This window comes from Lolium perenne, chromosome 7, assembly GCF_019359855.2.
Source record: "Lolium perenne isolate Kyuss_39 chromosome 7, Kyuss_2.0, whole genome shotgun sequence".
Lineage (NCBI taxonomy): Eukaryota > Viridiplantae > Streptophyta > Magnoliopsida > Poales > Poaceae > Lolium > Lolium perenne.
Genome location: NC_067250.2, coordinates 2412401 through 2427170, shown reverse-complemented (window position 1 = coordinate 2427170; position 14770 = coordinate 2412401). Strand labels below are relative to the sequence as shown.

Genomic DNA, 14770 nt, shown 5'->3' with positions numbered 1-14770 from the left:
GCGAAGGAGGACGCGAAATGGCCGCACCTCCATGCGGCCATTCGCACCTCCGAGATGGAGGAAGCGGCCTGGTAGGAGGTGGAGGAAGCCGAGGCCTGGGAGCTGTACGCCCAGGCCCGCCAGGCGCGACGGGAGGAGGAGGAAGCGGCGCGGCGGGAGGAGGCCAGGCGCCGCGCGGAGGAGGAGCGGCGCCAGAAGGCCAGGCGCCGTGCCTGGCAGGAGAGGGAGCAGCACCTCAGGGAGGAGGCGCTGCTCCGTGAGCCGCCGCTTCCTCGGGTGGCTCCGGACCCCCACTCGGCCCGGGAGGAGGCCATGTGGTCTCCGTGGCCGGAGTCCCCGACGCGCTCGAGCCACAACAATGCCTCGCCGCCCGGGGACGTCGTCGACGCCGACGACGACGCCGACAACGCCCACAGGGGCTAGGCGGCGCACCGGCGGCCATCACGCCGTCGACAAAACCCTAACATAGGGTTTTTAGTTTAAATTTTAAAGCCCATATAGAGGGCTTCTTTTGTTAGTTATTTACCCAAAATAGGGCTATGTACAAATTTGCCCAAAATAGGGTATATGGTTAATCAAATTTCGTTTAAATTTGTATTTTTTACTTTTGTTTTTCTATATCTTCGATTATGCGCTGCATCCGCGTGTTGGACGCAGCGTGCGACCCAAGCGGACACGCAGACGCGGGTCGCTGTCCGCGTGTCCGCTCGATCACCCAAATGGTCCAGCGAGTCCGTTTAGGTTGCTTGGTTGGAGATGCCCTAAGGCCGCCAGAGGGATTCCATGTATCGATTACCTCTGATTAATAAAAGGCCGTTTTCCCCCGCTAAAAAAACCCCATAAAATCGACACATGTTTTTTCTCTTATATTCCTTAACGGGCCTGGGCTGGCCCGGCCCTACGGGAGAGTACCAAGACAGGCCATTTCTGCGATCTCCCCGTCGTCTCGCTCCCCCAAAACCCTACGCCATGGCCGCCGCCCGCGCCGCCCTCCTCCGCCGCCACGGCCTCGCCGCCGCCCCCGCCAACCCCGTCCTCTTCTCCGCCCACGGACTCCGGTACCGCAAGCTCGAGGTCATCCTCACCAAGGTAATCGCCCCCCACAACCCTTCCTCCATCAAAGTCCCAATCACGCGATGCTTGCCTTGGCCCTCCACTCTCCTCCGGTTTACTGCAACACGCGGAAATATCAAATATGCCACTCATGATCTCACTCGCCGCTTGTGTTTCGGGGCGATTTCGGCGAAATGTATTTTGATCCAGTGAGGCTGATGCCACCTTAGTGACACAGTTAGTTAGACCAAAATCTTCATAATTTTGTGCATTTCTAGCTAGTATTCTGGTTGAGCGTCCGTTCAATGATGGAATGCTTAGATATACGGGGAAAATTGACCTCTGCCATCTTTCGCTTGGTCACTGCAGACGATCGATAAGCTGGGGAAAGCAGGGGAGACGGTGAAAGTGGCGCCGGGCCACTTCCGCAACCACCTCATGCCCAAGTTGCTCGCCGTCCCCAACATTGACAAGTTCGCCATACTCATGCGTGAGCAACCCAAGGTTCGCTTCTTCCTCCCCCACCCCCATAGATAAAATGTACTGCGATCGTGTAGTTTGGAATCTCCTGCTCAGTTCACACGCATGCTTGCTAGCGTAGTTTTACTGACTTTTCGGCTTGTTTTCTCCCATGAATAAGTTGTGCTCTATGAATGTATGAATGGTGCATCTTCTCTAAGTTTTGTCGCATTTTAGCTCTTTGGTAGAATAGACTTATATACAACTCTATACTACTTTTGTTCAACGTGCAAGTTACCGTTCAAAGGTATTGTGATTCATCGCTGCTGAATCTTGCTTCTAGTAGAGCTGTACTGCAGAACATTGTAGTGTAAACCCGTGCTTTGCAGGCTTACAAGTATCTCATGTGTTCATGTAATTTGGAACAATCCAGCAGTTCACCAGCATGCTTACTGGCCTAGTCGTACTGACTTTTGAGGGTTGTTTTTCAGCATATCGTACATCAACTGTGCCTCCCTATGAATTTATGAATTGTAAGAGTTCTCAAATAGTTGTTGCATCTTAGCTCTTTGGTAGAATAGCCTTACGGACACTACTACGTTCAGCGAGAAAATTGTGTTGAAGTTATTGCGTTTTGTCCAGTTCGTCGGTACGAAAAGAGTTATAGTGCGGTTATTTGCAGTGTGAAGTATTGCTTTCCAGTCTTACATGCTTCTCATTTGTTTGACCAGATTTACCAACATGAAGAGGAGGTGGTTGTCAAAGAAGTCACCAAGGAAGATGATGATGCTCGGGTAGGTTGTGCATTGAATAGTTTTTTTTTTTGTGAACTGCGGTATATGTTAGAGTTCTTGGTACGCACCCAAGTGGCCTCTCCTATTCATTTCCTGAAAGCTCCTTTTTTTTAAACGCAATTCCAGTTCAGAGCTGTGTCTTTTTTGGATTTGTTGGCAGTAACACATTTCAAGACCGTTTGACCATCTGATATTTAAAATATTCAACATGTTAATTTTACCTGCCACCTTCTAGAACATGTTAAAATATCTGATACTACCACAGCTTTCTTAGATAGTGCTTCGTAGGTTAATTTCTTACTATAGTTCACAGTGTGTTGATATGAACATATTAGCCTTTTGCTGGATCTGTAATGTCCGTCCCATACTGTACGTGGAAAGATCCTTGCGATGCACGCTTGAAACCACATTTTTGTCGCTCAATCCTGAGATCAAACTTGTTCTTATAATTTAGCTCCTAAAATTTACAGTTTGGTTAACTACAGATCTTGTATGTTTTGTCCCAGTCACATACTTCATTTTGTTAACAAATGTTACTCATTTTGTTCTCAACTCAATCATTTGAACAGCAAGCAGAAGAGAAACTGAAGGGGTATCAAGCAGCAGCAAAACGTCTCGATAATGCTCTTTTGGTTAGTATGGTTCCACCAAATTTGTGAGTCCTGGTGCAGCATGTTTTTGTTTATTATGTGGAAGTGCTGATCACTAATTATGTTTGATAGGTGTTGAGGCGGTTCATTTCCGAGGGGAATGAGTTGCGCACTCCTGTAACAAAGGATGAAATTGTTTCAGAGGTTCCTCTTCAGCTCTGTCATCCCCGATTTATTTAAGAAAGCTGTGGTAGTAACATCCAAACTTCCCCAACAGGTGGCAAGGCAACTCAATATCAACATCCACCCAGACAATTTGCACCTGGTGTCACCATTGTCGTCTCTCGGAGAATTCGAGCTGCCCCTTCGCTTACCGAGGGATATACCACGCCCGGAAGGCAAGCTCCAATGGACTCTCAATGTCAAGATCAGGAGACCCTAGGTACTCTCAATGGGTAATCTTGTTCTCCTTCCAAGGTGGTGAATGATACCAAAAGACCACTGTGGCCTTCAGATCGAGAGATGCGCTGAAATAGATCTTCAAACTGAACGCCTTATACCTTTAGAATTTTATTTGTCCTGTCATTCTCAAGCGGGGTGATATGATCCGCTTTTTGTTCCTACAAATGTTAAGAAATAGTGAATAATTTGTTTGGAGTAGGGTGTCTAGTATTGTTGTTGGCTTTGTCATCATATTCTTGACTTGCTAGTGTGCCCAATCCCAGTGTGAAAGTAGAGAGGGATATAAAGAAAGAAAGGCTGTGATTGCAAGGCATCCTTTGAAAGGAGAGGCAGGGAGTGAAAGCTTCCTTGGAAATGCTCGAATGGCGTCGTCATCATCATCTTATGAAGAAAATGGCAGTCTCCATCACGTTTTCAATGGGCTTCCGTTGCTCTACGCGTCCTGTAATCGCCTTTTTCTTTGATAGGGAAATGGTCTTTAATTTGCGAACATGTATTCGCTGCCTTCTTATCTCCCCAGCTCCCCAGTTGACTGAATGGTTATCAATTGGTCAATGGACCCCTGTGATGGGTACTGGCAATGATTGTCTTGGTCCTATTTTGAGATCTAATCTGAATTGCATTGACACTGACTGGATACCGTTGATCTCTGCTTAAAATTCGCTTCAAGCATTACTTCGAAAATTTATTTTTTGTGGTAATTACACGTGGTAGAGGATTATCAGTGCATCCAAAGTACTACTATATAAAATGTTCAAAAAAGGTTCTGGTAGAAAAGTAATTGTAAATATTAACGCTTTGACAGTGTGAAGAACTTTCATGTGGAGCTACCCAGATCCTACTTTGCTTGAGCACTGCAAAATACCTTTCCTATGCAGCAAGAGAAAGCTGTAAAGCAGTAATCTTACCTGCAAGGCATCAGAGTTTGACAAGCAATATAGAGATGCTTCTTTTGGGAGGAAATAACAGACATGTATGTAGTTCATTAAGGTGTTGTTCAAGCTTCAACAGTGCATCCCTTATGGATGGGATGGTGTCATTGGTGGTCCTAACATCTAGTTTAGAGGTCATAATCTTCAATCTCCTTTCTACTATAAGGTTATACTTATCTATCGGCAAAGGTCAAACAAAAAATCGGTCCATGATATGATGTTTTTTTCTCTTTCCTCCAACTCCAGTCAGCTGATTGAGCTCTTTATGTGGATCTACTGAGTTGGGAAGAATTATTGATATTTTTTGCAGACATGTCACATTGGAGAAGAAAATCTCATAATATGAACTTGAGGTCACCATTGTAAAAGAAAAGTTGTACACTTCAGCTGCATCATGTGGTTAAGCTAACCAACCCTCTAATGCTAGTTTGTGGAGTCAAAGAAGGAAAAAAAATATGTTAATCTAATAACTATAGATATACAAATCAACCTGATAGACTATGGAGGGGCCAAGTGAAATAAGAAACTGATGTCTACATGTGGTGAGGGGGCAAAGCCCATGTGAGACCATATGATTCATGCCTAAACACAATATAGTACTACACCATAAGAAATAATTGCCACTAGCACTCTAGAGTAGACAAGAGAGGACAGCCTGCTAAGGAACTGCTTGGCTATGATACAGCCAATTTAAGCAAGATTAAAATATCTCAAGCCTTCCAGGGTAGAACAAGAATGATATCTGAAAGCCTCAGTTGTGTGGACAATTATAGTAGACTAGACTAGTGGCGCTGTAGTGAAAGTGAAAGATGAGGAGAGCCAACAAGACAAATCAAAGTGTCACAAGAAAAGCAGATGAAAACTTGGAAAGGTGAGTTTGCACTTCATTTGTACAAACGAATACAAAAGGACAAAGTGTATTATCATGGTGCTGAAAGACAATAGTGATGACTTCCCAAAAAAACTCCATACATGACTGCTGGGGCAGGCAAATCAGCTTCAGGCTTTGGAGAAATAGGTCGATCTAGGGAACGATGAAGTTTGAATCTCTGAACCCTTTAGATTCTGGAAGGATCTGGATTGGACATTTAAAGATTACGGATTATACTTAGCCAGTAAAAGGCGAGAGTATATGTAGCAAATTCGACGTAGCAACTGCAACTTTGAAAGCAAAAGAACAGATGAATGAGTGACAGCACCATCTCATTTGTTGTTTGAAAGGCAGATATTACTAATAATAACTCTGCGTGTTTTCCAAAATGTTCCGTAAATGGCTTGATGATTTTTTTTTTCAAGATTAGCTTAACCCAAAGATAGAAATATGTTATCAAAGGCCAACGACGACACCTCAATTGAAACATTTCCTTGCTGCCATGCTATCTCAACATCTCTACACCATGCAAATTGGGTCAGTGTGTAGTAAATTCCATGTTCACAGCTTGAAGCAAAAACAGGATAATTCATGGAGAAAAACGAGGGTGCTATATGGAGATCCTGATGTGTGAAAGATAGTGGTACCATGGACCTGGCTTGTAAATAAAGACACATCACATTCATATCTACTGTCCATCTTTGATGTCCTTCTCCTTACAAACAGAAACATTAAAAAGGGGGGGGGGGGGGAAATCTGATACAAGTAGAATTGTCACAGGAATCAACATACCACAGTTGCAGGCTGATTGATGCATACTCTGATTGCTCGATTTAGTGCTCACAGGCTAATTAAACCCTATTACTGCTTGACAATTCCAATTCCCATCAGTGAAAGCTACTAGTATACAAATTACAACAGGACAACTGAACTTTGTAGGTAATGAAATTTGTCTCATTTTCTGCTTAGAAGTTTCTTGCTGATTTCAAAAGTTAATTACAAAGAAGAGAGACAGAAAAACTTAACTTGAATCAGTCTGAAATATGACTGGCATAGTACACAGTGAGCACACGGAATTACAATATGAACAATTAAGCTTGTAGAAGCTTTGGTGTTAACATTCTTGGGCATTTCCAATTTTCAATCTGTTGATGCCTCAAATTGCTACTAGTATATAAATCACAAACCAAGATTGGCTAGTACTTGAAAAGATTCAAGTTTGGCAAGATGAACATTCTACTACAGCGTCTGTACCAGGCTGCTCGATCAGGTTGGTCAAGCAAGATGATCAGCACCGCCACGCAGAGACGGACACTAGCTCCGATCGCTGCCACCAGAGCGCAAGCGCCGCCTGGCGCTTCTCGACGTGGAAGCCGTGGTTGGTGCTGCGCCGGAGCAGGCACTCGGCCTGCGCCTCCGTCGCATTGCTGAGCTGCAGCGGCGTGAACCCAGTGGATGCAAACATGGACCGCCATGGAGGCAGCTTGTCGCCGCCGATAATCAGGCGGTCCACTCTTGGCCGGAGGATGAACTGCTCGACCTTGGCCACCACGTCCAGCGACGTGCCGGCGGTGTCGAGCGACTCGACAAGTGCGGCGCAGGAGCGCAGGACGTTGAGGGCGTGGTTCGGGAGCGGCAGGTCGGCGCGGTCGCATCCGTGGTCGACGCACACGACGACCGCGGGCCGGAGCTGCTTGATGACGCGGAGAGACGCCGGCGCAAGCGCCAAGGCGTCCGTGCCGACCGTGACGTGCACGGCGACGGCCTCGTCGGAGGAGAAGCCCGTGAGCGGCGGCGAAGGGCTGAAGGGGTCGAACGCGACGGCGGCGAACTCGAACGCGATGCCCAGCTCGGCCGCGAAGCGCGTCAAGCTCTCTTGCGTGAGGTGGAGCTCCAGTGGGTGTCTTGAGCCAGGCGAGACCAATGCCGTGACCTTCAGGGTTGGTGCTGGTGCTGGCGCGGCGGAGCGACGCCACTGGTGCGCGAGCTCCTGCATGAGCGGCGGCCAGTGGCCGCCGAACCCGACGTCGAAGTCGACGACGTGCACGCGGCGCGCGCCGGCGCCGAGCGCGTCGAGGAAGGCCTGCGTGGACGTGAAGCCGGCGAACTGCACGGTCGGGGACGCGTCCGCCAGCGCCTTGTGCGCCGCGAGCTTCAGCGCGACGTCGAGCGGCGAGCGGACGGGGGCGGGCGGGACGGCGGCGGGCGGCAGGCGCTGCAGGAGCGCGTCGCGGAGGAGGGCCGCGGCGCGGAGGAGGGGAGGGTGCCCCGGCGGCGCGGGCGGCGCGGGGAGCCGTTGATTGAGCCGCGCCAATATCTCGCGTGCGCCAGTGGAGTCCCCGGCGTCGGCGCGGCGCGCCGCCTCGAGGAGCTCGTCCACCGCTGCCTGCGGCTCGAGATCTCCTTCTAGCGGGACGGGGAGCGGGTGTGGTGGGACGGGGACGGGGAGCTGCTGTGGGAGCTGCGGCAGCGAGAAGACCTCCTCCCCGTGCTGCTGGAGCTGCGGCATCGGCGGCGGCGGCAGGGGGGAGAGGAAATTGGGGTCGAAAAAGGCGGGGCCTTTGAAGCCGAAGGCGTCCCCGTCGCCGTCGGCGTATCCGGCGTCCATGATCCAGCGGAGGAAGGAGCTGTCCTGGGCGGCGGGAGCCGGCGCGGCCATGTCGGAGCCGCCGGAGAGCAGCACGGCCTCCCAGTCCTCGGCGCTGATGGGGGGCGGCTCGGAGTGGGAGTGGGAGGAGGAGGTGGGCGGGCTGGGGCTCCGGTTGTAGAGCACGGAGGTAGGCTCCGGCGACTTGCCGTGGAGGCGCTTGCCGGCGGCGTTGTTGTCGAGGGTGGTGCAGGACATGGTGGAGCCGGTGGTGATCATAAGGAAGGAAGGAAGAGAGAGCGGAGGAGGTGCGTGCGTGCGGCGTGCGGTGGTGTGGCGTCGCGTGTGGGCGTGTATGGCCTATTGGTCTTTCACTTCCCAGCAGTGCTGCTCCTTTCTTTACCTCGATTTTTATGTCTCTTTTGTGCACTCCCACCTCCCACCATGGATGGATGGAGATCACCTCAGCTGGAACTGGGACCTCAGAGCATCCCAGCCATTGGGGCTCCCAGGCCTAAATCCGGCGCTATTTAGTGCCGGATAGATGTATTTTTTTTTTGATCTAAGGAGGCCTATTTTCTCAGCGGCGAACGCATGGTTGCCTTCTGACGCGCACCCACCGCGTGTATAGCGACGGTGCAGTCGCCGGAAAGGGCAACCGTCGGAGTGCCCTCGACGCATTGAACCGCCGTAAATGGTCCGCGAAGTGGACTGGCGAGCCCAAACGCCTCGTCGGGAACGGTCGAAGTGTCCTCGACAGGAGAACCACCGTAATGGAGCACGAACCCCGCAGAAGAGCAACCGCCGCTCTCTTCGTCGAGAGACCTACATATAAGGTTTCCGACGGTCGACATCATTCATCTATTCTCTCCTCACCATCCTTTGTCAACCATGAGCGATCTCTCTTGGCCATCTGACACCGACAACGAGGGGAAGCCGCCTGGATGGCGCCATTGGTGGGATCAAGCTGCATCGTCCAGCAGCGATGATTCCCTCCCGCCGGAAAGCGAGGACGAATGGGATGACGACGAGGAGCAGGCCGAGGTAGAGGCCGAGGAAGAGGCCGAGGAGCGGGAGGAGGAGGAGGAGGAAGAGGCTGAGGACGCTGACGACGAGGACGACTCAACTTCCTCCGACGAGGAGGTGACGAGCCGGAAGCGTCGCCGCCACGACGATGAGGCGGGGCCATCTAGGAAGAAGAAGTAGTTTAAGTTTGTTCTAAAAAATTTATATGTAATTTTTATGTTCATTCGAATTATATATAATTTGTCTATGTTGCACCACTTGATAGTTCAAAGCTTTCGACGATGGTGTTGCCGTAGATCGGGAAGACGAGGGTATTGTCGTATAAACCCAGGCCATTGTCACCGAGCCAGAGCGCGTTGCTAACCAGGGACGATGGAGGAGCCAGAACCGACAACTTAGATGGTCGCCGATGTCGAAGACGACACATGCTCAATTTGGGCGATTGGGAGCTTCCGGGCTAGCCTAGCTTGGCGAGAGGATGCAGAAGTAGCAGAGAGGCTTGGAAGCGTCTCGTTGGAGCTAGAGAGGCGTGTAGCGGCAGGGCTAAGCAACGGGGCCAAGCGGCGGCTAGAGCTAGGGTTTGGGGTATCTTGCAGCCCGAGCTAGGGTTTGGGGATCTCGCAGCTTGCAGCAGGAACCATCTACCGAAGACGATGAAGACATGCAAGCCTCATGGCGTGGGTCGCGATCATCAGCTCATCGTCGAGGGCACTGGGTTAGAGGGCGCGACCAGGACGCTCCAATGTGCTAGGACGGGGAAGAACATGCACCTGACCAGTGGGAACCACTAGCCAGCGAGAGGGACGAGAGAGACGTGAGATTAAGAGGACTATCTTGATTGTTTAGGGTTTTTTTTTTTTGCAAAAGAACATCCTAACATGGTCAACAGAAACGTGCTACTTAACACAAAATGACCAATTTGCTCATAAACAGTCCTAAGTGACCAACGGACTTCTCTTCTGAAGTTTTGTGACTAAAGTTCTCATCTCTGGTAAGTTTTGTGACCAACCATGCGATTATCTCTTTTTGTAACAAATAATTTTCAATCCATGTCAGGCAGATATATTGTTAAAATTAGTAATATAATTAATTTTTAATATGAATCCAATGATAATAATCGTTAACTCTGGTACCCTCTTTATTTATAATCACACGGTGTTTTGGGTTTAGTCAAAATCCAACCTTTTAAAATTTATAACCAAATAAATAGGAAAGAGGGTGGTGTTTTGGAACATGGGTGCATATGCTCCCTATATTTTTAAATGCATCTTATATATATTTTAAATTTCAAAAAATTGAAACAAAAAATTTGTACGTACATCTTCACATGCTACACGCTCACAAAGTCGTTTCATAAAAAAAATGACTTATCATGTGACATGTGTAAAAAATACAAAATTTATTGCTAAAAATAATTCTTTTCACAAGATAAAATTTCTCCTTTTTACATAGATCATAAAAAATATTGGTTTTTCGTGAAACTTAGCAAATGCACATACATTATGGAGATGTACACGTAGAATTTTTTATCTAATTTTTTTGACATTTCGAAATATGTTTTTTTGGTAGAGGGAGCATACGTACCCGGGAGCCGAATTGAATTTCCGAATAAATAGGAAAAATATTTATATCTACAGGGTTCCGCGCGGTCAAAAATGTGTCGGGATCAGGCAGCGGCCCGACACATAGTAACCGGGCTATCCGCGGAGACGCAAACGCGGCCCAAATATGCGCCTCGGATACATCTCCGTGGACGCTGCGCTGACGCGCTGAGCGTCCTCCTTTTCTTACCCATCCCGCACATCAGGGACATCGTAATCGACCGCGCGGATTTGCTTGCTCTTCCCCTTCTTTGCCGCCCTAGTGCGACGCCACCAGCCCAACCCCAACCCCGCCGTCCAGGACCTATTCGGTCAATTGCGCTGGTAATTTTCCTAATCATTTTTTTGGGCGACCAATGATCTGTAGTTGCTACTCACGTAGATGGTCATGTGGAAGATGCTCGACAAGTTCCGCGCTGATGTCATCGACTCCTCTTCCGACGACGAGTCCGATCAGACGACGCAGAACATGGCTTCTGCTGCAGGCCTCCATCCTGCACGAGCACAATGACAGCCAGATGCCGGTGCACCGGGGCTCTGTGAAGGGCCGCTCAGAAAACATGTCGCACAACCGAGTGGAAGGGCGCCTACGGCTCCACAAGGCCTACTTCCACCACACCAATCCAGTTCTCACTGAGAAAATGTTCTGGCGGCGGAACATGATGTGAAGGGACCTGTTCATGGTCATTCTACAGGGCGTTAGAGACTACGACCCGTACTTCCAATGCAGGCCCGATCAACAGGTGCGCTAGGCTTCACCTACCAAAAATGTCCCGTAGCTATTCGCATGCTATCCTATGGAATGTCTGCTGATATATTCGATGAGTATCTTCGAATGGGTGAGAGCACCTGGCTTGAGTCCATGTGCCGGTTTTGCCGAGCCATGATTTCCGTGTTCGGAGAATATTACTGTAGGGAGTCAACAATTGAGAATACAAGGTGGTTGTTGTCTATCAACGAGTCTAGATGATTCCCAGGCACGATTAGCAGCATAGATTACATGCATTGGGAGTGGAAGAACTGTCCATTTGGATGGTAGGGTCAGTACAACGGCCATGCGGAGCTGTCATTCTTGAAGCTGTGATATCTCAAGATTCATGAATTTGACATTTATTCTTTGGCATGGCCGATTCCAACAATGGCATCAATGTGTTGTGCGGATCGCGGGTTTTTCAACAGGCTCATGCAAGGCAAAGCTCCTTAGACGAGCTACGAGATCAATTGAAATGAATCCATATTATCTTGTTGATGGCATTGTAGGATAACGTTGCATAGAAAACAAAAATTTTCCTACCGCGAACACGCAATCCAAGCCAAGATGCAATCTAGAAGACGGTAGCAACGAGGGGTTTATCGAGTCTCACCCTTGAAGAGATTCCAAAGCCTACAAGAGGAGGCTCTTGTTGCTGCGGTAGACGTTCACTTGCCGCTTGCAAAAGCGCGTAGAAGATCTTGATCACGATCGGTTCCGGCGCCACGAACGGGCAGCACCTCCGTACTCGGTCACACGTTCAGTTGTTGATGAAGACGACGTCCTTCTCCCCGTTCCAGCGGGCAGCGGAAGTAGTAGCTCCTCCTTGAATCCGGCAGCACGACGGCGTGGTGGCGGTGGCGGTGGAGATCTCCGGCGGAGCTTCACTAAGCATATGCGGGAGAAGTGGAGGAGGAGAAGAAGCTAGGGTTTGGGGAGAGAGGGGGGTTGGGCGCCGGCCCTCTAAGGGGTGCGGCCAAGGCTGAGCCAAAGAGTGGCTGCCCCTCCCTCTCCTCCTCATTATATAGGTGGAAGCCCCAAGAGTTCTAGTCCAAGTCTTCGAATAAGACCCCAACACTAAAACCTCCCATATGTGGGAAACCTACTCAAGGAGGGAGTCCTACCCAAGGTGGGACTCCCACCTTTCCTTGAGGTGGGGTGGCCGGCCACCTTTAGGTGGAGTCCACCTGGGACTCTTCCCTTTAGGGCTGGCCGGCCATGCTAGTGGAGTCTCTTCGGGACTCTACTTTCCAAAGTGCCATTCTTCCGGACTTTTCTAGAACCTTCTAGAACCTGCCATAAATGCACCGGATCATTTCCAAACTTGGAATATGACTTCCTATATATGAATCTTATTCTCCGGACCATTCCGGAACTCCTCGTGATGTCCGGGATCTCATCCGAGACTCCGAACAAATATTCGAACTCCATTCCATATTCAAGTTCTACCATTTCAACATCCAACTTTAAGTGTGTCACCCTACGGTTCGTGAACTATGCGGACATGGTTGAGTACTCACTCCGACCAATAACCAATAGCGGGATCTGGAGATCCATAATGGCTCCCACATATTCAACGATGACTTTAGTGATCGAATGAACCATTCACATACGATACCAATTCCCTTTGTCACGCGATATTTCACTTGTCCAAGGTTTGATCTTCGGTATCACTCTATACCTTGTTCAACCTCGTCTCCTGACAAGTACTCTTTACTCGTACCGTGGTATGTGGTCTCTTATGAACTTATTCATATGCTTGCAAGACATTAGACGACATTCCACCGAGAGGGCCCAGAGTATATCTATCCGACATCGGGATGGACAAATCCCACTGTTGATCCATATGCCTCAACTAATACTTTAGGATACTTAATCCCACCTTTATAGCCACCCATTTACGCGGTGGTGTTTGGTGTAATCAAAGTACCTTTCCGGTATAAGTGATTTACATGATCTCATGGTCATAAGGACTAGGTAACTATGTATCGAAAGCTTATAGCAAATAACTTAATGACGAGATCTTATGCTACGCTTAATTGGGTGTGTCCATTACATCATTCATATAATGATATAACCTTGTTATTAATAACATCCAATGTTCATGATTATGAAACTAATCATCCATTAATCAACAAGCTAGTTTAAGAGGCATACTAGGGACTTCTTGTTTGTCTACATATCACACATGTACTAATGTTTCGGTTAATACAATTATAGCATGATATATAAACATTTATCATAAACATAAAGATATAAATAATAACCACTTTATTATTGCCTCTAGGGCATATCTCCTTCAGTCTCCCACTTGCACTAGAGTCAATAATCTAGTTTACATTTGTAAAGATATAACACCTTGGCCTTAGGTGTTTTATCATGTATTGCTCACGGGAGAGGTTTTTAGTCAACGAGATCGACACGCTCAGAAACGTATGTATTTTGTAATTCATTTGCGTCTCAACGCATTACTCATTTCCAAATGAGTCGGCATTAAATATGTTTGATCTTCTGGTGGAACCTTAATTCCGCTGTCTGAAATATGTCACTAATATTGTCACACACAATATAGCTTCAAAATTCGACTGTCGGAACTACACCAAGTTCTCAAAGAACCTCTTGACTTTAACATCCTTTGTCATTTGTCAAAACAATGACATATTCTGCCTTCTTTTGTAGAATCCGTCACAATATTTAGAACTCTTCTAAATCTAGCATAGACAACTTCTAGCTCATTGTGCTACCTTTTTAAACAACACTTAGTCTAGTTTGAGATTGAAATTATATTTTATATGTGACAAAACCAATATCGGTGTAACACCTTACATCGATTTGTTTGTCATTTCTTCATACAAAAATATATATATATCCTTAGTTCTTCTAAAGTACTCAAGGAAATTCTTACTGTCGTCCAATGATCATCATATGAATCATTCTGGTATATGCTCATAACACTTTATAGCACATGATATCTGATTGTGTACATATTATTCATGATCTATAATCACTCATGTGTTTTTACTCATTGAGTGTCAGATACACTCAAGTCTTGTTAAACCTTCACATGACAAGAACATTTTCTTAATATTTCTATATTGAACTACTTCAACATCCATCATATGTACTTTGACTTAAACTTATTTATGTGTTTCAATCTATCTTCATAGATCTTGACACTAAATTTGTTTCAGTCCATATCCTTTCATTGAAGTTAATTTCTCAATGAAACCTTTTTAATCAAGTATTTAATTACATTATTTATAACCAACTATATGTCACCTACATAAAGTATTATAAATATGTCTTAGCGCTCCCACTTAATTTCTTGCAAATGCAAGCCTCTTCATCGTCTCTGATGAAATCAAAAACTCTTTGACTATTTCATCTGGTGAAGATTCAAACTCCGCGATACTCACTTCATCAAATTGAAGTTTTGTATACCTATTTAATATTCCACGGACCAGCAAAACTCTTGGTTGTATCTTGTATACACCTTTAATACATACTTCTGATAAGTAATGTATTTTTCCATCCTACTAGAATAATCCATATAGACTATAAGCATTTCTACGGAAGATCTAATCTTATCGTAGTCAACTCTTTGAACTTTGTCGTAAACAATTTTTCGACAAGTCGAGCTTCTT

The 14770-nt window shown here is 47.3% G+C and overlaps 2 protein-coding genes across 2 annotated transcripts; one reads left to right on the top strand and one right to left on the bottom strand.

Moving 5' to 3' along the window:
* Window positions 1-895: 895 nt before the first annotated feature.
* On the top strand, window positions 896-3589 carry LOC127311684 (uncharacterized). The gene is made up of 6 exons (XM_051342141.2): window positions 896-1089; window positions 1423-1557; window positions 2244-2306; window positions 2876-2938; window positions 3029-3100; window positions 3174-3589. Exons 1-6 carry the CDS (start codon window positions 970-972, stop codon window positions 3336-3338), a joined length of 618 nt encoding a protein of 205 aa, XP_051198101.1. The 5' UTR covers window positions 896-969; the 3' UTR covers window positions 3339-3589.
* A 2582-nt stretch (window positions 3590-6171) lies between these two features.
* On the bottom strand, window positions 6172-8006 carry LOC127311685 (scarecrow-like protein 6). Its single transcript, XM_051342142.2, has one exon. It carries the CDS (start codon window positions 8004-8006, stop codon window positions 6450-6452), a length of 1557 nt encoding a protein of 518 aa, XP_051198102.1. The 3' UTR covers window positions 6172-6449.
* Window positions 8007-14770: the final 6764 nt, after the last annotated feature.

Coding starts and splice junctions, on each gene's coding strand:
- LOC127311684 (XM_051342141.2), top strand. CDS start 970: ATGGCCGCCGCCCGCGCCGCCCTCCTCCGCCGCCACGGCCTCGCCGCC. Junction 1,558..2,243: donor TCATGCGTGAGCAACCCAAG/GTTCGCTTCTTC, acceptor TTGTTTGACCAG/ATTTACCAACATGAAGAGGA. Junction 3,101..3,173: donor AGGATGAAATTGTTTCAGAG/GTTCCTCTTCAG, acceptor CTTCCCCAACAG/GTGGCAAGGCAACTCAATAT.
- LOC127311685 (XM_051342142.2), bottom strand. CDS start 8,006: ATGTCCTGCACCACCCTCGACAACAACGCCGCCGGCAAGCGCCTCCAC.